Source organism: Periplaneta americana, chromosome 6 (assembly GCF_040183065.1).
Source record: "Periplaneta americana isolate PAMFEO1 chromosome 6, P.americana_PAMFEO1_priV1, whole genome shotgun sequence".
In the NCBI taxonomy this organism is placed as follows: Eukaryota; Metazoa; Arthropoda; class Insecta; order Blattodea; family Blattidae; genus Periplaneta; species Periplaneta americana.
The window spans coordinates 141,417,117-141,441,734 of record NC_091122.1 but is presented as its reverse complement, the minus strand read 5'-3'; the positions used below and the strand labels follow the sequence as shown (position 1 = coordinate 141,441,734).

At 33.6% G+C, this 24,618-nt stretch overlaps 1 protein-coding gene across 9 annotated transcripts in view; it reads right to left on the bottom strand.

Annotated features, from left to right (window-relative positions):
• Window positions 1-24,618, bottom strand: part of LOC138701841 (ATP-sensitive inward rectifier potassium channel 12-like) — a 262,287-nt gene that overhangs the window by 130,754 nt on the left and 106,915 nt on the right. For 2 of the 9 annotated variants that reach the window (XM_069829153.1, XM_069829154.1), the window contains exon 2: window positions 20,478-20,522. The exons of 2 other annotated variants lie outside the window; for them this stretch is intronic. In XM_069829153.1, coding sequence (XP_069685254.1) covers window positions 20,478-20,522 — 45 coding nt within the window. Of the gene's footprint in view, window positions 1-4,485; window positions 4,911-5,727; window positions 6,186-20,477; window positions 20,523-24,618 lie in introns of those variants that run through there. 5 more of the 9 variants (XM_069829157.1, XM_069829156.1, XM_069829158.1 and 2 more) reach the window with 5 other exon arrangements.

Genomic DNA, 24,618 nt, shown 5'->3' with positions numbered 1-24,618 from the left:
AAACAGAGAATTGTGTACAGTGTCAGAAGCTTTGTTTTATTGCAGGTGAATTGCCTGTTGAAAACATAAAGATGTTTCTCAGACGCAAATGCAAACGAATCACATATATCAAGTACACGTAGTAGTGTTAAAATATTGTCAGGCATTCAATGATAACAATTATCATAACAATATGAAAATCAATCTTTAAATAGAATTTATTTCTAATTATTATTGAAGGAATATGTGTTGTTAGTAAGAGAGTCAGTGGTAATGAGAAAAGTAGTAATAACACGATATAAATAGATTAATAGTCTACACATATTTTAACACCTCTGCCTGCATTAATTAAATATTTCGTTTATAATATATTGTCGTGTGTCATATGACACAGGTTACTTAATTGATTTCAGAATTTTTAAATCTTGCGTATTATGATCTTCTTAAAAACAATTATCGTTATTTTAGTAGTTTTCATATAGTCTTACACATAGAAAAGTTTCTTTCAGACGAGGGAGTATTATATCCAAAACATTATACACTGTGATATACCTATTTACTATTTCTTCCACACCTCGGTTCTTATTTGATACAAAATTTACAAGTAGGGGACCGAATGACAAAAGTAATATACTCGTATGCAAAATTACTATTTCCTTCACATGATACTAGTGGAGAAGATTCAGCAGACATCTACATCTTCTGCACAGAAGTTATGTACTTATGTTTTTTTTTTTTCTCGAAATAAAAATATTTATAATAGTGGCCCTCTCGAACTTCTCTTATTTTAATTGAACATGAAAAGAAGACCAAACGCTCAGTAAGTTTTTTTATCGTTTTTATTGGGAAGTTCAATCCAAATATTTTCGTCACTGATGCAAATGGCACTACTGATTATTGTTGTCTGTCGATGCGAAAATTACTCAACATAAAAATTGCCCCTATAAGGTATAAGGTTATTGTTCAAGAAATAAAGCCAACTTACAATCCTCAGCACAAGAATTTAAAATTGAGATCCTAGAACGCATGGGGAGAAAGGATGACAGTATTTGGTCATGTTATGTTTTCTGACGAGGAAACTTTCCATTTGTCTGGGAAAGCTAACCGGCACAATGTTCGAATATGGGGCCAAAATCTCCTTATAATCATGAAGCATATTCGAGACAACTAAATGTATGGTGTGGTCTATAGCAGTATATGATAATTGGACCTTTCTTTTTCATTGAGCCTACTGTCACGACACCTTCGTACCTAGACATTCTGAAAAAATACGTATTTTCACAGATTGTACACAAACAGCCCAGCATAATCTTGCAACAAGATGGAGCCCCGCCTCAGTGAAGCATAATTGTGAGTACAATACTGGTAAACACTTGCCCAAACCCTTGGATTGGACGCGGCAGTACTATGGCCTCCTCGTTCTCCCGACATTAATTCGTTAGAAGTTTGGAGCGGCTATGTCAAGGACATTGCTCTTATTACACAAAGAATTGGCAGAAAAAATTGTGCCTCTAAACATTCACATAATAAGGCTACCTGTGAAAAATAAGTTACATTCACCAAATTATAAATAGTCTAAAATTATTGTCTACTCTCCAACATCGAAAAAAATCAGTGATATTACCATGCCTGTTAGCAGGTAAATAATTTTATAATGATTATTTTATTGGCAGAAATAACAACATAATAAAATCTTCGATTAACTAATTTTACGAGAGGAAAAATCCATTATATACCTACATATGCACGCAATCCATAGACATAATTGAGAAAGTAGTAAAAACGTATTGAAGGGACTTCATACACTTATATTCTGCTCTAATATAGGAACGCATTTTACGATTTCTTGATATAGTATTATAAACGAATTAAACCTCAAGTTTCAAGATCAATTTTTCATAATCATGTTACATTACTGTGCCATTTCGTGACAAAATTATTGTACTTTCGTCAGTCTTTGGAATTTAGATCCGTAGAATTACAGCAACTTCTACCTAACATTACTCTTGCTACTAATATAACACTCTTACCCAAGTGGATATTATATTAAATCAAATCTTGCTCTTAAAGTTACTGATTATAAAGCTTTGCGTCAAAGTAGTCATTTAGAAATATGTTTATAGATAATCCTACTTAAATAACATTTTGCATTTTATATTGCATATTTTCTTAACATACACGTATACCGATAAGTAAAATGTTCAAAAAAATATTTTTAATACTGGGATGCTGGTTTTTTCGGGGAAAATTTCAAATATATATGAGGTGACTACATTATATTCTCAGTTGAAATAATACTAGTTCCACACGCGTTGTATTTCAATGACCAGATTATTATTATTATTATTATTATTATTATTATTATTATTATTATTACAAAAAGTGCATTGGTAAATGGATGTAAACGAATAATAGATGAGTTAGAGACAGTATTGAAGGAAACGAAAAATAGAAAATCGCAGGAATAGACAATATTAACATGGAATTACTGAAATATGAAGGACACAAACTGAAAATTAGACTTTTACAACTGAAAACAATTATCATATACAAAAAAGGAAGTAGAAATGAATGTGATAATTACAGGAGAATTTCACTGTTAGTAACAGCCTACAAATTATGCCGGAATCCTAAAGAATAAATTACAGTCTAGGCTATAACAGTGAAAATACTAAGAGAAGAACAGAACGGCTTCGAAAGGGAAGGTCCTGTATCGATGCTAGTTTCACAGTGAAACAATTTTAGAAAAAAGATGCGAATTCAATTTACCAACTTACCGAGTATCTATTATTTTTAGATTATACTAAAGCCTATGGTAGAGTTGTGCGGAAGAAACTATGGGAAATTTTAGAAAGTTATAACATCCTACATAATTTAATAAACGCTATGAAAGCAATTTATAATGAAATGAAAATAAATATAATGCATGAGATCAGAATCAAAATAACAGATAGATTATTATAAATCCAAATCAAGGCTTGAAACAAGAGTGTGGTCTTTCACCGATCACTAAGTAAGGAAATTAATATTAACCATTTTATTCGCAGGTGACCAGATACTTTTATCAGAAACTGAAAATGATCTACAAAGGCCTGTTACTAATCTCAATAATATTATGGAGAATTATAATAAGAACAAAGCAATGACAATGTTAGGTAAAGAACAAAAACGAGTTAAAATTATTATTGATAGCGAAATAATTGAATAGTCAGAATTCAATTATTTAGGTTCAAAGATATCAGCTATAGAAATGGATGCAGATATTGAAAATAATATAAAATACAACAGCCTTAATTGATGTATTAAACGTCATTTTAACAATTGTATGCAAAAAGACGTTTAACTGCGTATAGGGTAAAGGTTGGTAAATTGTGATATGAGTAATATTCTGATAGTGTTTGAGAACTTTTTACAATTTTACTGAGCGAGAGGAAGGTCGGTTTTTTTCATCAACGTATTAGAGGAATGTTCGTGGACAAGTTTCTGCACAAAACCCGCCCAACCCGCCCTTCTCTCACTCAGTAAAATTGTAATAAATTCTCAAAAATACCTATCACAATATTACTCGTATCACAATATTAGCAACCTTTACCCTATATAAAATTATATCGAAACCCGCTCTAATGTATTCCAGCGAAACATGGACCCTACGAACAGCACACAAGAAAAGATTAGAAGTCGTACAAATGAGATTCTTAAGACCCATGCAAGTAGTTAAAAGAAGAGATAAGATGAGAAGTATAGGTAGAAGTAAACAGCTAGGTGAAGATAATATAATTGAAGATACAATAAGATATCAAAAACAGTGGAAAGACCATGTAATACGAATGAACTCCTCAAGATATCCAAGGCAGGCTTTATTTTACAAACCGATTGGTACACGAGATGTGGAACGACCGCGGCGTAGATGGAGCGATCAATTTTAGTCTAGGAAGAGGTCTTTTAGGCCTAACCCTAAACAGGAAGAAGAAGAAGAAGAAGAAGAAGAAGAAGAAATGGATTTCTTCTAAAATTCCTATCTTTTTTTTTCAAATCATATAAATAAATATATTTTACATTTTGGATCTTGCGTACACTACTTTTAACACTTGAATATAAGTAACTGATTAACTAGCAGACTTACTCGTGTTAATTATGTAAGTCTGTGCGGCTTACAGCTGTTTCGGTGCTTCATCACTCCACTTCATGACTCCACTTTTCAACACTTTTCAACAATCAAACGCACCCACACAACAGGCAGAGAAGTTCAAGATGACGCCGAGATCTAGTAGGCTCTGAAGATGGTGTGACGAAGCACAGAAACAGCTGTAAGCCGCACAGACTTACATAATTAACACGAGTAAGTCCGCTAGTTAATAAATTAATTATATTTTAATTTGTGCATACAGAAATGACCATAACAATGACGCATCTGTAGACATGCAGCTGACTCACAATAACCTAAAAATGATGTTAAGTTAGCCTATGCTACGTCGTAGCAAAAGTTGTGATCTAGGAGTTGCTCACCTCCCCCAGACCTCCTTCCACGCGGAGTTCCCAGACGACATGAGTGGCTTGGCCAAATTGCCCATCACACTACTGAGCAGGCGCAGTAGTGGAGAGCGCATAGTGCGGCTCTCTCATTGTTCACTCATTGTTGCTATCTCCATCATCAACTCGCATCACGTGACACTTAGGGAAGCTACCCACACTATATCTCGCACACCACCACTGTCGATGTCTTCAGTGCAGGGGCAACAACATCATCGAATATCAAAATTGTAACTTAAAGCACCTTCAAACTGACTGTGATTGTAAAATGTATTCATAACACTTAGACTTGGAATGTGATTGCTTGAGATTCTTGATCATTCATATCAGCAACGCTTGAGGACTGTACTGGCAATTAAGTTCACTGTCACACGGTTGATGTGATAATCATATAGTCATATCTTTAATGAAAGAAAATAATTATATATTTTTTGTTGCTATGTATATTATTTCTATCGCGATAATTTTTTAGAGGTCTAGAAAAATGTCAAAGTGAAATATAATTTTTTTATGCATATCTAAACATATTAAAAACGAATTTTTAATAAATTATTAATAAATTAGACTTGAAAGTTTTGTATAATTTTACACAAATAAGATTATTTCTTTAAATATTTGCATATACTTCGTTTAATAAGTAATAATGGTTAATATATTGTGACAATTACAGTACATACTGTTTAAATTTAAGACCGGAGAATATTTAAAAATAAATTATAATATGAAGTGCAGTGTAAAATGAAGATAAAGTGACAATGATAGGAAAATTTGTTAGTCAGGACCAGAGAAAATATTTTAAATATGATGGTATTCCTTTGAGAGGAAAAGTATATAGCTTGTCATAATTGAAACATTTGCTTATTTCATTTGTATTTAAATTAAAACTGGTCTGAGCTTTACTCCTAACAATTTATTAAGTTTTTCACAATATTAATTGGAATATAAACAGAAGCTTTGAAGTTTTCGTGTGTAATGCATGAAAGATATTAGTAATCTAATTGTTTGTATAAAATGCAAGTACATAGAGTACAAATGTACATATCCATACAAAAACAAAGAAAATTGTCATTAAAATATTTATAGAATCATATAACATTTTAAACTACTAAAATATAATAAATTATATTCAAAATAACAAGCTAATTATTTCAAAATAATTGTTTATATGTAAGGATTTTATTAATCAATAATTTGACTGAAACTGTTAGGATTTCTTACTAAATTCAATATTTTAACTCTAATGAAGATTATTTCGGGGAACACAACACATTTCACTTCTTGATTTCACAAAATCCTAATGTCCACTTCTATAACAGGAGAATACGATTTTAATATTATTTTTTTCTTTGTTCTTCGATGACGAAAATCCTGAATATTCTTTCGAAACAGGGCAGTATATAAACCGACAATAGAGACTTCTAAATTTAAGTCAAGCAGCTGAAACAAATAAAGTCCGTTTGTAACACACTAGCAAATGAGGGGACAAATTCCGCACTAAATTTTATTTTAAAGAAATCGGCACTAGATAACAAAGGAGCTAATTTTGTCGACCCCTTACAGTCACACAAGAAGCTAAATTTGACACAGACATATTGGCGTAACCTTCACATAAATATTGTGCACCGTTAAACAACAGAAGAAACTGTGAGCCTGTACTATGGCTGGCCGGCCACTGGTCAAACAGAGGCTGTGACGGCGAAGTTGTCCTGGCGGCGGATCAGACTTGAGGGGAAGAAGGAACACAAGTGGGGAGACATTTTAATGGCACTTGGTAGAAAACGGACACATCAGCGTCCATCGTGATAATCAACTGAAAACATTATCTTATATCTCCCTTAATTATCTTCACTAGGAATTCAGATTTTTCAAAGAGTACTTGGGTTCACAAAAATATTTTTATTTACAATTTCTCGACTGATATTACTCTATAAATTTTGAAATTCAAAGCTCATCGCACTTAAAATATACATGATTACACTTATAATAAATGAAATAGCATATTTTATTTTTAATACAGTAATACTATGTATGTATAAATTGATGACTTGCTGGATTCCGTTTGCCTAAATCCCGATTAATTATATAAACAATTAAAGTTTCAAGATGTTATCCGTATTGTATTTAAGTTTTACGTTAAGATTGTTTAAAATATTATGAAAATCATTAATCTAGCGCATATTATCATTACATCTTAAGCACTGTGCATATGAATAAAATCATCCGTTACATAGATGTCGATCTTTCACAATAAAGATTTAATCTGATATACAGTATGTGACACTACAATACAAGTTAATCAATTGACGCTTACAAACCATACAAGGAGAATGTAAACCCAAAGTACTGATGACAAATTAGGTAAAATATTTGAAATGATTACTTGCTATTTGATTAGAAGTGCTGAGAATAGAAGGGGCATTGTAAGCTTAAACTTAATAATGCCTGAGGAGAGTGAAAGAGGCTAGAAATTTAAAAAACTGAAGCATAAAATCAGACCTATGGAGGAGGAATACGAACCGGACCTCCCGAATGCGAGTCCAGTGCGTACACTATTGTTATTTATTTGTTATTTATTTATCAATGGTTTCAATTATTAATATGTTTTTATGACTTATTTTCCTGCAAGTGTGTTTCAATGCCTTCTTTATGTTAAGTTCATACTTTGAATATACTGTTGTTACGTAATACAAATGATTTAATTATTTGTTTATTTAATTAATTTATTTATTATTTTGCTAATAATTGTAACATAAAATATAATATAAACAGAAAAACTTAGCTCGCCCCTGAAAGAGTAGAACTCGTGCTCAGGGGCGGATTCCAGAATTGAAATTAAGAAGTATAAAATAAAATTTGTCTTATGTCTATTAGGCAACAAGAATATATAAATTTAAATTTACAATGTTTCAATTTGTATAAAATCCATACATACTGTAACTTTTTAAATTTAATACTAGAACTATTAGTATTGACAAGATTAGGATATTTAAATATAACTTTGTTACATATTCTTGGGCCTAAATTACTACTATGATTAAATACTGTAGCAGTGTTGCATTTTGGTTCAAATAATCTTAAAGAATGCATACCTTTTGTTTCATAACTACGAGAATACAATTCAAAATTATTTCGATTTTTATGTATGAATTCTATTAATACAATATAATAAATTTGTCTTATTTTAAGAACATTAAAGTCTAAAAACAATTTTTGAGATGGAAAATCAATAGGTTTATGAAGACATATTTTAATTATTTTCTTCTGTAATAAATAAAGTGGATTAAAATTGGATTTAAATGAGCTACCCCATCCTATAATTCCATACATAATTACCGATTGAAATAAAGTTAAGTATATTGTGCGTAATAAACTTATTGACAAGTAATTCCTCAATAAAACAAAATAACATTATTTTACGTAATTTATTACAAAGGTAATTAATGTGTTGGTTCTATTTTAAATGATTGTCGAAAATTATGCCTAAGTAGGCCTACTTAACTTCAGAAGACTCCTTAATGATTGGACCTGCATAAGGCAACAATTAGAGTTATGTAATTTACGTAATATAGATGTAGGAGGTTTGTTACATTTTTCAGATAATGAGAATGGAATAATTATGGTTTTATTTTCGTTGATAGAAAGATAATTTATGTCAAACCATTTTTTGTTATTAATTTAAGTCCATTGTTTGAATTGTTATATGCATCATACTAGATTTTCCCACCAAAAAGTAGAGTTGTGTCATCTGCATAAGAATAATGAACACCATTGTATTGTTGTAAGTCAATTTTTAATAAGTCATTAATATATTAAAAATAAAATAGGACCTAGAACTGTGCCTTGGGGAACACCTGTATTAATAATAAAGGTTCACTTGAATAATTGTCAATTTTCGTTATTTGAATTCTGTCGTTGAGATACGATTTTATTAAATTTAAAGCATTACCTTTGATTCCTAATAAGTCTAATTTCTCAATGAAATACTATTTATTTTCCAATCTGTGTATAAGGTAGGTCAGTTGTCTCTAAGTTCTCAAGATCAGCTGCAGTTTGTAAGCCGAGATCGTGACAAATTAATCGCATTGTTAGGGACTGTAAAACGTTTGGTATCTGAATACAGTATCTTCACTTTCATGAGTTAATAGTATAACAACTTTCAACAGTGCCATTTGAACTCTGAAAGTATAATGCTAAACTGTTCGTAAATTTAGCCAGATGAATAGCACTCGTGATATTAACCATGATTGTTGTCTCGATATGGTTGCTGTGGTTGTGGTTTATAAATGCTACAAATACTGTGGTGGTGGTGGTGTGATGGTGGTGGTTGTGATGGTGGTGGTACTTAAGAAATTAAATATTACACACTGCTACATTTAGATGATATTGAGCATGCATTTTTGTAATATGCATGTATGTGTACCGAAACATGCGTAAGTCAATAACTATTTTATCACTTTCTCATCTATTTTCAGTAATTAACTATATGAAAGTAATTTATCAGTTTTCTTCACACCAACCCAATAAGCACTTCATCCAATTCTCGTTGCTAGTTGTGACTGAATACATAATTCGTTAAGTAAGTAAAATTTTCCAACGCGGAAATTTAATCTTATACGTATCCCGAGATACATCATCATCATCATCATCATCATCATCATCATCATCATCGCCACTATTATGAACATCAAAGATTGGATCCTACAGTGTGTTCCATCTTCGAAGTTTTAAAGTTATTCCCGCCAACGTTTCTTTGGTTTTCTCACTCTTCTGGTTCATATGTATTGAAGCAGCTTCAGATTTATACGGCTTTATAAATAGGTAGCCTATACCAATATTTTGATCTGAGACACAGAAATAATAAAATTAGTAATATTTTCAAGTAAATGCAGCAGTCTTACAGGAATAAGTTTGACATTTAACAATTTTTTTCTAATGAGTGTTTCTCTAAATCAGACCGACAAACTTTGTGATCGGATAGATAAACCTTTTTAAAACACTTTTTTTATAGATCAAGTGGACTGCAGTGTTTTGAGTTTAAACTGCTAATAACGCTGCAGTAAGCAGTTTTTCTTTTCTTTTTTGTTTGTTTTGCTGGTGTGTTTTTGTATTTTTATGAATATCAGTGACATTAATGATTGTTTATTAAATTCATTAATAAAATTAATTTTACAATAACTGATTACCTAAATCTCGTTCTGTGAGATCTCCCAATTAATGACATAAAACCTTGCTGAACTGAAATGAAACGTCGTAGCCCATTTGTTTCTTAACAATAACTGTTTAAAAAACGTTATCTATCCGATTCCAAAGTTTTTAGGTATAATCATAAAGAGTTATGTCATTTTAGCTTATTCTCGTATACAGGTAATTAAAACTGTCATGTAATTTACAAAGACACTGCATAAGATCTCGCTTTTCGCCATTTTGTAACTAGGAGAACGACTTCAGTGTGTGCGGAAAAGTATTTGTTTGCACAGACAACGCCAAGTTTATTTTGAAATGGACAAAGCCAGTATTTATCCTGCAGACGCGCCCAAAGAGTAAGGCTGCATTCTTACCTTCTAGATTCTTCGATATCATCAGTATTTTTTAGACTAATTATTTTACTTGAATTTGTATTTATAATTCAGTCTTAACTATAGTCTAAGCTCAAAGCAGATATTCTCACCATGTCGAAATTACATCCCCTGATTATTTTCTGAATAAATATGTGGTCTGTGTTGTGATGTTTTTTAAAATGACATTACGATTTTTTTTAATTACTATGCAATTAACTGAATTTTGGATATAATATTTAAAAATTATCTTCATCGAATTAGATGCGCCGGACGGTTGAATTTCTAATTTGAATGAAACACTCGCCTTACTAAATGCACACTACACTAGATTATTTAACGATGCATTCGGAAAAATAAAGAAAATTGCAGAAAATAAAGTTCTAATAATTTACACATTGTAGCTCTGGATTGGATATATTTGGACAAATTCAGTTTTGAATACTGAATGCTGTGTAATGTCTTAAATGTTTGTGTTGTATCGGAGGTGGCCCTGGCATAGAGCTGATCCCTCATCCGCGGAGGCCCTCCATGTCCTTGTGTGGTCAAAAAAGTATGTATGTGATCCAATAGCTTAATTCCTCTCCCGACAGTCGCGGCCCTGTAAGGCCCGTGTGGCATGGGTCGTGTAAATGAACCTAAAAGGGAGAGGTTTAACTAAGGTACAGAGAGAGACAGTTTTGAATACTCAAGTTTCATGAATATACATGTGTTTTGTAAGGCGAATACTGTCTTTAAGCGATACAAATATGTAATATCCAGTCAATAGAAACATTGTGTCATAACAATTGTTCGATAAATGTTGTAAATCTACATGGTTGAAATTAAATGAAGCTAAACCCTACACTTATACAAGCGACTCTGAACACAGTATGTGTTTTCAAGAAAATTTGAACGAGAGTTATTCGCAGAATACGACATTATTTCATGAGCTTCCTCGGGTTTATATGATATTATTGGAAGCTCTACCCTTTGATATGTGAATATTCGTCTCGAAGTATGTAGATTCGCGAATCCAAATTTAAAAAAACCTAAGCCCCGTAAATGGCAAATTTTGTCTCATTATATATTTTGCACAGTGTCTACCTAAAATATTTGTTATAAGTATTGTCCAATGAGTTGTGCACAACCAATATTTATCTTTGTAAATTCACAAACTTCCCATAATTTTAACACAGTTACACCTGAATGGCAATTTCAGCTCAACGAAAATAAAAAATAAGACCTTTACATGTATAATCTTGTTTTATTTTTGGATGAAAACAGTAATCCGAACCTCACATAAATTGAACGGAGTTACACAATAATAGACCAACCGACAATTTAAAAAAATGAGATATGTGCACAAATCTAAATTGGCAGGCTAAATTTAACACGGAAAAAATCAAGAATGCGATATCTGAATTTTGCTGCCATTTATAAGCTAAAAATCGTTTATTGCATAAAATTCATTTATTTATTTTGCCTTGAAATATTAATTCAACTGCTGGTCTCTTATTAAAATTCGGTTAGCCTTTTTTGGTATTATTTGTGCTATTTTTTGTAATAATATGAATGTTATAATAATTCTTGCATAAAATGTTTTATAAAAAACACATATTTATTTCAATGGTCAATATCTCGAAACAGATTTTGGGCGCTTGGTCTCTTATTGCGTAACTCCGTCCAATTGAGCCTTAAATTGAAGACTTATTTACTCTAAACCAACACTATACGCTATTTCGCCGATTCGTTAAGTGCTTTTCAATTTATGTTTAATTCAGAGAAATAATAGCCTACAGTAAATATTCCTCCTCTCCATATTTCTTTATAACATATAGGCCTACATAAAAATTCTGGCATAGAATAGACCCTATTGAGATCATTGTTCTCACGTTCGAAATTGTACACGTTAAAGTATTGAAAATATTAAAATATATCAGGAATTGGTCTGTTTGTAAAACAGAAGCAGATATTGATAAGAAGTTACCAATACTGGTTCCTCTTCAACGAATATCAAATACTGCACATTTGTTATTAGTTAGAAAATGTATGGCAAAAAAAAATTCACTAATTTTCGCTTTAAGAACGTATAAATTTTCTTTGTAATGCTTAGAGAAAAAAATATAATCAAGATAACTGAAGAAGTGAGAAATGGATGCTTCATACATTTATCATTATTAACAGAAGAAATGTACATTTCTTTACATATTCGTAAAATTTTAGAAATGCACAATTCTATAGTATAGTCGTTGTATTTGCCCATCCCCAGTACCCAAAAAGAAGTTCAACACAAATGCATACGCACAGGATGGGTCCTTATAAAGCCATTTCGTCTGGCCCGTTTACCTCTGAATTTCGGGCGAGATTTTTTAATGTTCTTATTTATGAAGGCAATAGAGGAAGCACGGGGGTTAACGAAAAAAATAATACAAATAATTACGTTGACTATTACACTTTCACTACGTCATACTACTTTTGACCAATAAAACGAAAGGATGTCTTTCAACCAATCATGGCTGCTTACCGCACAATTTTATCGCTTCCCTAGCATTTGTTTAATTTTATCGCTTCCCTAGCAATTGTTAGTTTTTATCACTACCCAGCATTTGTTTCTTTGTTTGCCAACATTTCAAACTGCAAATTCTTTATAGTACTATAAAACATGCTTTGCGATCGTCATTTGTTTCCCGCATGGATAGTCGACTGAAAATGGCGGCTCCACACAAACGTTTTGGTGAAGGTAACATTAGTGAAATAGAATTTTAGTAAGTCAATTAATATATATTTTATTGTATTAGAATACTTTATTTCTTCTAATCTTTATATACTTTCTTCTGTTTTTATCACCTCCCTACCATTTGTTTCTTTGTTTGCCAACATTTCAAACTGCAAATTTTTTTGCAAACTGTACTATAAAACATGCTTTGGGATCGTCATTGTTTACAGGATAGACAGTCAACTGAAAGTGGCGGCTCCGTTCAAACGTTTTGGTGCAGTTAACATTAGTGAAATAGAATTTCAGTAAGTCAATTAATATTTTATTGTATTATTCTTCTAATCTTTATACACTTTCTTCTATTAGTCAATTAAATCCCACTCGAGTTTTGATTTTCTTTAGATAAATCAAAACCTCTAGTGAGATTACTGTTGATAATTAACTTCTCTTAATAAGTGCTCCCTTTTTTCATATAACGTATATCATTTAACTATTCACTTATTTGATGTATTATAAGATAAATACGAAGAAAATCTCCAATTTGTGTCATTTTATTTCGAATGAAGGCCTGCTTCTTATTTACTAGTCTAATCATTGTTGTATTTCATGTGCATAATTACAGGATTAATGGACTTGAAGATAGTCCTGTTCAAGAATAAAATTCGTTGAGTAGTTTAAGAGAAATTGCTTTACGGATAAAACTACTTTTGGTATTAGGGATAGTGAAACATGTATTTCCGTGAAAATATTTAAATCGACTTTTTACCACCTCAAAGTCCTCTCTTTATGTGTCGTATCATGAGAAAGTAAACGACGGCAACGCGGCCTCACACGAATGATGTAAATTCACTGGATTTGGCATCGTTTTAATGTTGGATTGTTTACAAGTCGAAATTAGACGTGTGATCATTATATTTAGCTTCAACCCCATTAGTCGTTGTTATTCTTTGCCTTCAACATGTTCATGGAGGAATCCTCCACCTACTGGAGCGCCATCGAACGAAAAATACTGAACGTTATAGACTGAAATAGCATCGAAACTGTCCCACTTTGAAAGATTAGTTCCAGTTATTCTGCGATAGTAAAATATTCTGTTATGATCGTAAAAATTCTGTGGAGTATTATTATATGTTAAGTTCGGTCTACTTTACATTTCCTACAAAGAAAAATAAAGCTCTTATGTATATCAACTTGTATTTGCATTTTTCTAAAGAAAATCTGCTATGCTAACCATGCTCCACAACAATTTACTGACTCTTGCATAAGATATCATCATCATCATCATCATATCCCTCACGTATTAGACCCTACAGATCTGTTACGGTCTCATGCCAGCGCTTTCGTGGTCTTCCCAATTTCCTCTTTCCTCTTGGTACATAAGTAAGAATCTGTTTAGGCCATCTAGTGCGATCCATCCTTTAGACATGTTTTTTCCACTCAAGTCGATATTGTTGAACAAAATTAACTATAGGATCCATTTTGAGTTCCTGTGATATGTCCACATTTTTACGGTGTTCCAGCAAAGAGCATCCCGCTGTTCGTCTCATGAACCTCATTTCCGCTGTCGTCAGCCTTTGCTCATCAGCTTTTCTGATTGTCCATGCCTCGCTACCGTAAGTGAGGACCGGTCGAGCTAGTGTTTTATATACCTTTAGCCTTGTATGTTTCTGAACATGGGAGGATTTGAAGACGGCGTTAATGCATAAGATATAGCTTGCGAATTCTAAGTGACGCAGTAGAGCAAGTGGACAACTTCAAATACTTGGGGTGTACTATAAGCAGTAACATGAGCTGCAGCCAGGAAGTCAAAAGGAGAATAGCAATGGACAAGGAAGCTTTTAATAGCTTAAGATATAGCTTATAATAAAAGTACATTTCATTACAACAAACGTTTATTATTATCATTATTATCCAGAAGGGGAAGGGCGAAACCTAGCGCCACCTCCATCTGAGAGAACTATTACCTTGACTCCTAGCTAGGCGCATTCTCAACCGACACCAGCTGCGAATGCTGAAGTTCGCTAAGTACCCAGGTTTAGATGCAGGAAATCTCTCTCGTTCCTAAACAAGTCCCCTCCGCAAAGCCAGTCGGGTATCGGAAAATATGAGTGATAATGGAATATAGATCGGACGGAATGATTTTGATGCTTATCATGAGGAAACGGGAGAACCCCCAAAAAATACAAAAAATTCGACCTTTCCGCCATAAGTATCACCATGTATTTTTAATGAAAAATTTCAGGTCTCACCGGGCTTGAATCCAAATAGTCTAAGTAGCAGGCTGATTATCTAGACTACGCAGCCACCGCGGGGACCTAAACATTAAATAATAATTATTATTTGTTGTTATTTTTCCGTCTATATAAACCTTGAGTCACAGGGAAAATGTTGGAGAAGATTGAGGAGAGGAGAAAATGGAAAAACATCAACACAGAAGAAGGTAGAAGAAACTACAAGAAACTAGCTAAGAAGAGAAACTAATAAAGCGAAAGAAGACTGATGAAAGAGAAAAGTGAAGAAATAGAGGATCCAGAGAGAAAAAGGAAGATACGATTTAATGTACCGGGAAGTAAAATGTTTGGCCTTCACAAATAAGAACAGATATCCATATGGTTGATAGAGGTCAACATCGGAAATGAAATAACACAAGCAGATGGACGAAATATGTAAAAGAGTTATATGAGACAAGGAATCGTCCAGATGACTTAGCTATAGAAAACGAAGAAGCCGTAACAAAAGACGAAAAATAATTTTCTATTTTAAGCGAAGAAGTTGAACTAGCGCTTAAGGAAATGAAAAATAGTGTGACAGCGACGTGAGATTCGAACTCAGACCAGCGTCCCGCAAGAGAGAAGATCGCGCGGAGCACTTTGGGACGGCGAGCGGCGAGAGAGCGGAGAGGGAGTTTGCGCACGCATCTTCTGCTTGCCTAGAGAGGCCGAGAAATCCGTCGAAGTGGAAGACTCGCGAATTCGAACTTTCGAGGCTACGTCGCTGTGGTTATAAATTACGGTCGCGAAGGAACGACAGCAGTTTTCAGTTATTCAGTCAGTGAGTAAGCCAGAGCAAGCAAGCCAGACTTGTGTGCCGGAGTTCGACTCGAGTGTGCGTCCGCATCTGCGTCAGCATCCGAAGGCCTGAGTTCGAGTGCAGTGGACCGCAGTTGGAGGGACCTGAGTTCGAGTGCAGTGGACAGCCGTTGGAAGGACCTGAGTTCGAGTACAGTGAACTGTCTCTGAAGGTCTGTGGTTCGAGATACTGTAAACTCGAGTGACTGAGCTAGAAGAACTGTGAACTGAGAACTGATAGTTCTGATTTGTAAATAGTGCTTTGTAAATATTAGTTAAGATTAACAGTTCATTGTTGTTCGTACTAGTCCAAGTAAATTGTCATTGTCGTCGGTGGAGTGCTATAACGAATACTGTGTTGAGTGAAAATCCAATTGTTGACGAGAGCGTTTAAGGTGAATTGTAGAAAAGAATTATTGTTGGAAGAATAAAATCCTATTGTTGTGAGTGAAATAAATTCACAATAGGAAGCAACAGGAGTTGATGGAATTCCCACTGAATTAGTGACATGCTTGTGTGAAGACAAGAAGCAAATTCTATCATTATGCAACGAAATATATAGGAAAGGCGAATGGCCTGAAGATTTTACGGAGCCAGTGTTGATTTCAATACCAAAGAAAAATAATGCCAAGAGATGTAAGGAGTTCAGGACTATGAGTCTAATATCGCACTCGGTGAAGATTCTCTTGCGAATACTGAATCAACGTTTATATTCTAAGATAGAAGAACAGTTGGAAGAAGAGCAGTTTGGCTTCAGAAGGGAAAAGGCACGAGAGATGCAATTGGTCTGCTACGGACAATCGACGAAAGATACCTAGAGAAGAATAAAGAAGCGTATGTAGTATTTGTGAACTTAGAAAAGGCTTTTGACAGAGTGGATTGGAATAAACTAATGGGGATCCTAAAGAAAATTGGTGTGGATTGAAAAGAGAGAAGACTGTTCAGTAACCTTTATATGAAACAATGAGTCAAAGTCAGGATAGGAGAAGAAATGTCAGAAGGAAGTGAAATTGGGAGACGAGTACATCTAGGATGTCCTTTATCACCTACCCTGTTCAACATCTACTTGGAATATTTAGTAAAGAACTGTTTTCAGAACGTGGGAGGAGTGATGAAGGAGAAAGAAGAATAAAATGTATAAGATATGCTGATGATATGGCGTTGTTAGCAGAAGAGGAAATGATATTAAAGGATATGCAACTGGAGCTAAATAACAGTGGAATGAAGTTAAATGCAAATAAGACGAAGAGCATGGTCATAGGAAGAAAAATACAGAAGATAAACTTGCGAATTCTAAGTGAGGCAGTGGAGCAAGTGAACGGCTTCAAATATTTGGGGTGTACTATAAGCAGTAACATGAGCTGCAGCCAGGAATTCAAAAGGAGAATAGCAATGGACAAGGAAGCTTTTAATAGACAAAGAAGCATCTTCTGCGGACCTCTGGAAAAAAAAAACAAAGGAAGAAACTAGTGAAGTGCTTTGCATGGAGTGTGGCATTGTATGGGGCAGAAACATGGATATTACGACGAAGTGAAGAGAAACGACTAGAATCATTTTAGATGTGGATATGGAGAAAAATGGAACAGTGTGAAGTGGACGGACAGGGCAACTGCAGCGTACAATGTGAGGGTTTTGGGACAAACACTAGACTGGCAGTAGTATTTTCACATAACCATGTTTTTATAACTTGTAATCATTTTGTTAGACAGTTTTTATACTTATGATTGATGTATAAATCTTTCAATTTTTCATCGTATAATTTAAATTTCATGTCAATGGCTTGTAATGTGTAAGTACTAAATTCAGAACCTGATGATGTTCTGTATAGAGTGAAAATGTTTGGCTAGGAATAATGTAAAAAAAGTTTTTATCAAAGACAAATTATAGACTAAAAAATACCAACAAATAATAAACTAGTTAACTTATCAAATTCATAATGTCAATCAAACTATTAATTAAGTAGCTTAGAGATAACCTACTCAAGTGGCCTCTTTGTAAACTATTCCTAGAAACTAGGTTCCATATTTATGTACTGCTATAGTGCAACAATTTCGTTATACTGCATTGAAATGCGACAATTTTCGTATAATTTTTACGATGTTACATACCTCCTATTACGGAGGCAACTTAGTATCAATAGTGTATAGAACACACATTGTTCATGTACAATAACTCCTACGTATTAATTGGGGATTGGCACTAGGCCTATCGGATATCCAGAAATCCGGATGATTCGGTCAGACATGAAAATCACTCCAGCAACTCTACTGTGAAAGTGCAGTATTCGTGCATTAAAATAACAGAAGCTACAAATATTTAAACACAAAACAACAAAGTTACAAATATTGAAACATAAAAATAATTTATAAATACAGTACTTACAATGAAACTAAAAAGGAACTGAACATATTGCGGGAGTGAATACGTTCCGAGTAATAAGACTATTTTCAGTCGCCGAATAAATAATTTCTAAATTTTCTGAAAATCGATCCAGATATTTGGCGACCAGAATATACGGTGCTCGTATAATAGGAGTTCAACTTTATAAGCAGCTAAACGTTTATACGCTCAAGCTGTCTAGGAATTCCAAAATTTTTAAAACATAGCCTACGTCTTACGCCATTTTCCGTCAATCACTGCAGTTTGAGATATGAAGGCGATGTTTTGATGAAAGTTATTTTTCAGTTATCTGAACTATTGAAACAATAACGCTCATCAAAAAAAAATTATCTGTTTCGATTCTAGGTAAAAGTGAAGGCAACCCTTTCATACGCCAGAAAGGGCGTTGGGACGCATGCTCAATATTTTAACGGTCTCGGCATTAGAATTAAGTGATGTGATCCAGTACGTAGCCAATTGCCAACTGAGCTACCCAGCCGTCCGATTTTAGATATTAAATTGAATTAATTATTTCCTCTATAATTTATAATAACTGCATTTTTTTAAGTTAATGGCTTTATAAAATTAGCCCCTAATAAAGAACATTCTACTCTATGTTTTGTTCTTCGAAAATATCTACACTTATTCTTGTAAACAGTAAACAGTAGCATATTTTTAATAATATTGTAAGAACTAAAAACAACATCCATTAAGAAAGTCCCAATTCCTCAAACGTACCTCAACTAACAATAGATAATATCATAAGCAAGTGGAAAGAAATAGGGTAAAGGTTGGTAATATTGTGATACTAATAATACTATGATAGTTCTTTCTGAGAATTTTTTAAAATTTTACTGAGCGAGAGGAAGATCGGTTTTTTGCGTCAACGTATTAAGGGAATGTTCATGAACAAGTTTCTGCACAAAACCGGTCCTTCTCTCGCTCAATAAAATTGTAAAAAATTCTCAAATAGTACTATCATAATATGATTAGTATCACAATATTACCAACCTTTACTCTATTAAAAAAATGAATTCGAACAGTTTCAGCATTTTCTTTCTTAGTTAGGATGACTAAATGACGTTTTAACTGTTTAGATTTGATGTTTTTAGCACAAACAGTTCGTATTCTGTTGAAATATCGATGCTGACATACCTTCGTAACTAGTGTGTAGCAGAATAAATTGCACGTAACAGAAATGCGAAGTTTTTATGAACCATAAATGGAACATTTCTTTTACCAATTTGTCTCCGAAGTTGAACTCATCAATTTGTGTTATTAGTTACATCTTTGCATGATAGTATTTTGATGTGTCACACTGTAACGTCTATATTCGATGTACGTTAAAAAAAATAAAAGAATTTGGCGGAACGTTCTATTACACTGACGTCATTCGGCTTTGGTGGCCTTGGAAATGCTTACGACATATGCAATAAACTCAACAATATGAACAAGCCCATTCCTATGCACAAAGGGAGTCCGTATATATATATATATATATATATATATATATATATATATATATATATATATAACCTACTTAGAAGATTTCTTATAATTCATAATGGGGTTGCAATAAGCTTATATTTTAAAAAAAGTTATGTATTTCTTCCGCTTTGACATAGACGCGAAATAGACGCGTGAATAATACATGCGTAACTATTGAACGTTAAAACTACGTTTACATTACTTACATTCAGTTAGATAAATAACAACAATAATAATATTACGAGATAGTATCTTATGTTTACATACATTATACTAGTTAAATGTCCCGCGCCGTGGCGTCGCGGATTAAGGCATCCCGCCTAGGACTCGCGTTACGGAATGCGCGCTGGTTCGAGTCCTCATGGGGGAAGACATTTTCTCATGAAATTTCGGCCAGTGTATGGGACCGGTGCCTACCCAGCATCGTGATGCACTTGGGGAGCTACGATAGGTAGCGAAAATCCGGTTGCGAATACCAGCTATAACGGCTGGGGGGATCATCGTGCTAACCACACGATACCTCCATTCTGGTTGGATGATCGTCCACCTCTGCTGCGTCATGTGGGCGTGAGGCCAGCAGCCGGCTGATCGGTCTAGGCCCTTCACGGGCTGTAGCGCCACGGATTATATTATATTATTATACTAGTTAAATGTTTGTCTGTGTCTCAAAAACAGATTTTTACTTATCCTATTAAAAGTAGGCCTACATACTCTTTTAATGTATTATTATTATTATTATTATTATTATTATTATTATTATTAACCTTGAAGTAAAATTACCTGGTCCTCCAGGTTGGGGGTTGATAAAACGGGCCAGCTCCTCGGCTATCGAAAAAAAAAGAATTGTTAAAATACACATTTAGAGATGAGTGGCGAGTGGCTATAAATTTCTTGAAATGGGTACAGGAAGATGTCAAAGACATTGTAAACCTATGAAATATATTATTATTATTATTATTATTATTATTATTATTATTATTATTATTATTATTACTAGAAGCTTGAATATTATTCATAGCTTATTTCATGTATATAGCATTAATTAATTCATTCATTCATAGTTTTCTACCCAAGGGCAGGTCTTTCACTGCAAATCCAGCATTCTTCAATTTTTCCTATTTTCTGCCTTACTCTTTGTCTCCCACATATGATCCATATGTCTTAGTGTCGTCTATCATCGTATATAACATAGTCATTCATTAAAGACTCATTTAAATCTTACAGCAAATTGTATTTATTTTCTCTAATTCCTGTATAGACATAACATTCAATCTTATGGATTTCCTCAAATCCGCTGTTACATTTTTTTTTTAATCTCTTATTGTTTCCTTCTTTCTTCCTTCCTCTGTTTCGATAGTTTATTTTATTCGATTACTTTTTCAAGTAGTTTAATTGAGTTTGAATATAGACACACAACATCCAAATTGTAAAAGAAAGATACCTTGCAGGATAAATTTGCATTTAACACATTTCTTGCATTTGAATTGAAACCCCTTTAAAATGGTTAAACTATAAAGTTCAGAAGGAAGTCACAACAACGCGAAATTATGTGACTTCTTTATAGAAGAAACACATTGGATGAATGTATATTCGTTCCAACACTAACAACAGATTATCTTCTTCTGATCTGGAATCCCGTCCATAGAATTGCTCAAATTCCACACACATGCGGTAACTTCAACTGTATTTTACACAGGAAGTCTACATGCATGCACTCAGATACGCGAATTTCACAAATTCCATCTGCTTGTCACTGGAAAAATGAACAAAAATATTATAGTTACATTGTAACGGACGTCCATTCTCTCTATGTTGTAAGCACATAATAATTATGTGAAAAGCCACAAAATGAAAGATATTATGATAATAAGTTAAACATTCTATTATCACTTAAATTGACATAATAACTTCTTGCATTTCAAAACAATTTATGTTGTACCAAATGTACTGTACTGTAAAGAACAAAATAATTATAGAATTGTCAGCCCGCGGTACGTTTTCCTACTGATCCTGAACTTCACTTGGCTTCGGTGAATTTCCGCTTGGATTAATTACTTGGTTTGTTTTTTCCGAGGTTTTCTCCCAACTGTAAGGCGATTTTCAAGTAAACTGTGTCGAATCCTCGGCCTGTTCTCACCAAAATACCACCTCGATACCATAAATCCCACCGATGCTAAATATCCTGATAGTTGACATAGTTGGCACAGTGTCGTTAAATAACCAACTAAAAATTAGTATTATACTTATTAGCAACCAAATTATTGTTAAACTTTGAGAAGTGTTAAATAACTCTAGTGTTTTATTGAAATAAAACTAAATTTAGTAAATAAAATTTAAAAAAAAATTGTATCTTCTGTAGCAATCTACATATCTTGTTCATGCCACCGTTTTTTGGTCTTCTTACATTTCTTTTCCCTACCGATTTATAATTCTTAAAATGAAATGGTAGTCTCTCTATGTTCATTCTTTGTACATGGCTTATCCACTTGGTTTTACACTCTTTAGTTTTATCGTTGAGATTATACGAGTATATATCTAATCCCTTTCTTATATCTTCACTTCTTTTATGGTCTATTTTTTTATAACCAGTAACTGCTCTTAGAAATCGCAATAATTATTAGCAACCAAGTTATTGTTAAACTGTGAGAAGTGTTAAATAAATTTAGTGTTTTATTTAAATAAAATTAAATTGAGTAAATAAAATTTTAAAAAAGTCTATATTGTGCTGGAACAATTTTAATATGAATGAAAAAAGTTAATGTCCATAAATCGAAGATTCTCTTTCCATTCGTCCATGTTTATTCATCTGAGATGTATTTTCACCCAATTAAGGTAGTTTGTCAGCAGCCAACCCCAAGCACAATTTTACTTTGTGATCTCTTTATCATGACTTATCGGAAATATACTGTACATCATTAATATGTTGTATTTTTACTACTACTTACTTACTGGCTTTTAACAAACCCGGAGGTTCAATGCCGCCCTCACGTAAGCCCGCCATTGGTCTCTATCCTGAGCAAGATTAATCCAGTCTCTATCATCATATCCCACTTCCCTGAAATGAATTTTAATATTATCTTCCCATCTACGTCTCGGCCTCCCCAAAGGTATTTTTCCCTCCGGCCGCCCAACTAACACTCTATATGCATTTCTGGATTCGCCCATACGTGCTACATATCCTGTCCATCTCAAACGTCTAGATTTAATGTTCCTAATTATGTCACGTGAAGAATACAATGCGAACAGTTCTGTGTTGTGTAACTTTCTCCATTCTCCTGTAACTTCATCCCTCTTAGCCCCAAATATTTTCCTAAGCACCTTATTCTCAAACACCCTTAACCTATGTTCCTTTCTCAAAGTGAGAGTCCAAGTTTCACAACCATAAAGAACAACCGGTAATATAACTGTTCTATAAATTCTAACTTTCAGATTTTTTGACAGCAGATTGGATGATAAAAGCTTCTCAACCGAATAATAACAGGTATGTTGTACTTTTACCCATTTTTATGCAATTATACTTTTCTCAAAATTCAACATTGCGTATTTCCATTTTGTTTTTGTTTTTATTTTATTTTTTGCGTTCTATGTTTTGCTTACATATATTCAAGTAGTACAGCAGCAAGTTACACAATCGCCTTAGTCTTTACAAGATGATAGCATTAACAATAGACTGGACCAAAGTCAGTCCCAATTCTTTTGTGTGTGGCGAGAGAATCTATAAAAGGATTCTTCAGAAGTAGAAAATTCCTCTGAGGTGATCTGTTCACATGGGTCTAGCATGTGGACCACACTTCTCAGCAACAAGAACATTGACGCGCGAAATACGTTTGGTATATGTGTGGCCTTACTCAATGTAGCCCTGACCACTCCACACTCCATTTTCCATCCAAGTCGTCCCGACTTCTTTCGAAAAGTCGCACTAATGAACTTCTGAAACTTAAGTCACTTTTTCGCTAAATTGGTCGGCGACTTGGTCCACAAACAACAAATAGATGTGCTCAAGTCTGCCAAGATCTCTAATGTCGTCTGTCAGTTCGCTGGTGAGGCTGGTTCCAATTAAATGCCTGTGCACTCTCAAAGTAAACCCAAGTCTCTTCATCCACTAGAAATCTCGTCTACACACACGTCCAGCTTTGTGCGTCATTTAGAAGAAAGCTGCGAAACTAGCAACATGTAATACTACCAACATAGCCTACAAGAGTTAACGTGGAAGAGAGCACTTAAATTGTGTAAAAAATTATGTAATGAAATGAGTATTAAATAAGAAAATGAAATATATTTCTCATGCGAATTTGTAAATAATAATAACAATAATAATAATAATAATAATAATAATAATAATAATGATAATAATAATAATGACACTCGGGAGGAAATTAAACGCAGAATAAATATGGGAAATGCCTGTTGTTATTCGGTTGAGAAGCTTTTGTCATCTAGTCTTCTGTCAAAAAATCTGAAAGTTAGAATTTATAAAACAGTTATATTACCGGTTGTTCTATATGGTTGTGAAACTTGGACTCTCACTTTGAGAGAGGAACAAAGATTAAGGGTTTTTGAGAATAAGGTTCTTAGGAAAATATTTGGGGCTAAGAGGGATGAAGTTGCAGGAGAATGGAGAAAGTTACACAACACAGAGGTGCACGCATTGTATACTTCACCTGACATAATTAGGACCATAAAATCCAGACGTTTGAGATGGGCAGGACATGTAGCACGTATGGGCGAATCCAGAAATGCATATAGAGTGTTAGTTGGGAGGCCGGAGGGCAAAAGACCTTTGGGGAGGCCGAGACGTAGATGGGAGGATAATATTAAAATGGATTTGAGGGAGGTAGGATATGATGGTAGAGACTGGATTAATCTTGCTCAGGATAGGGACCAATGGCGGGCTTATGTAAGGGCGGCAATGAACCTCCGG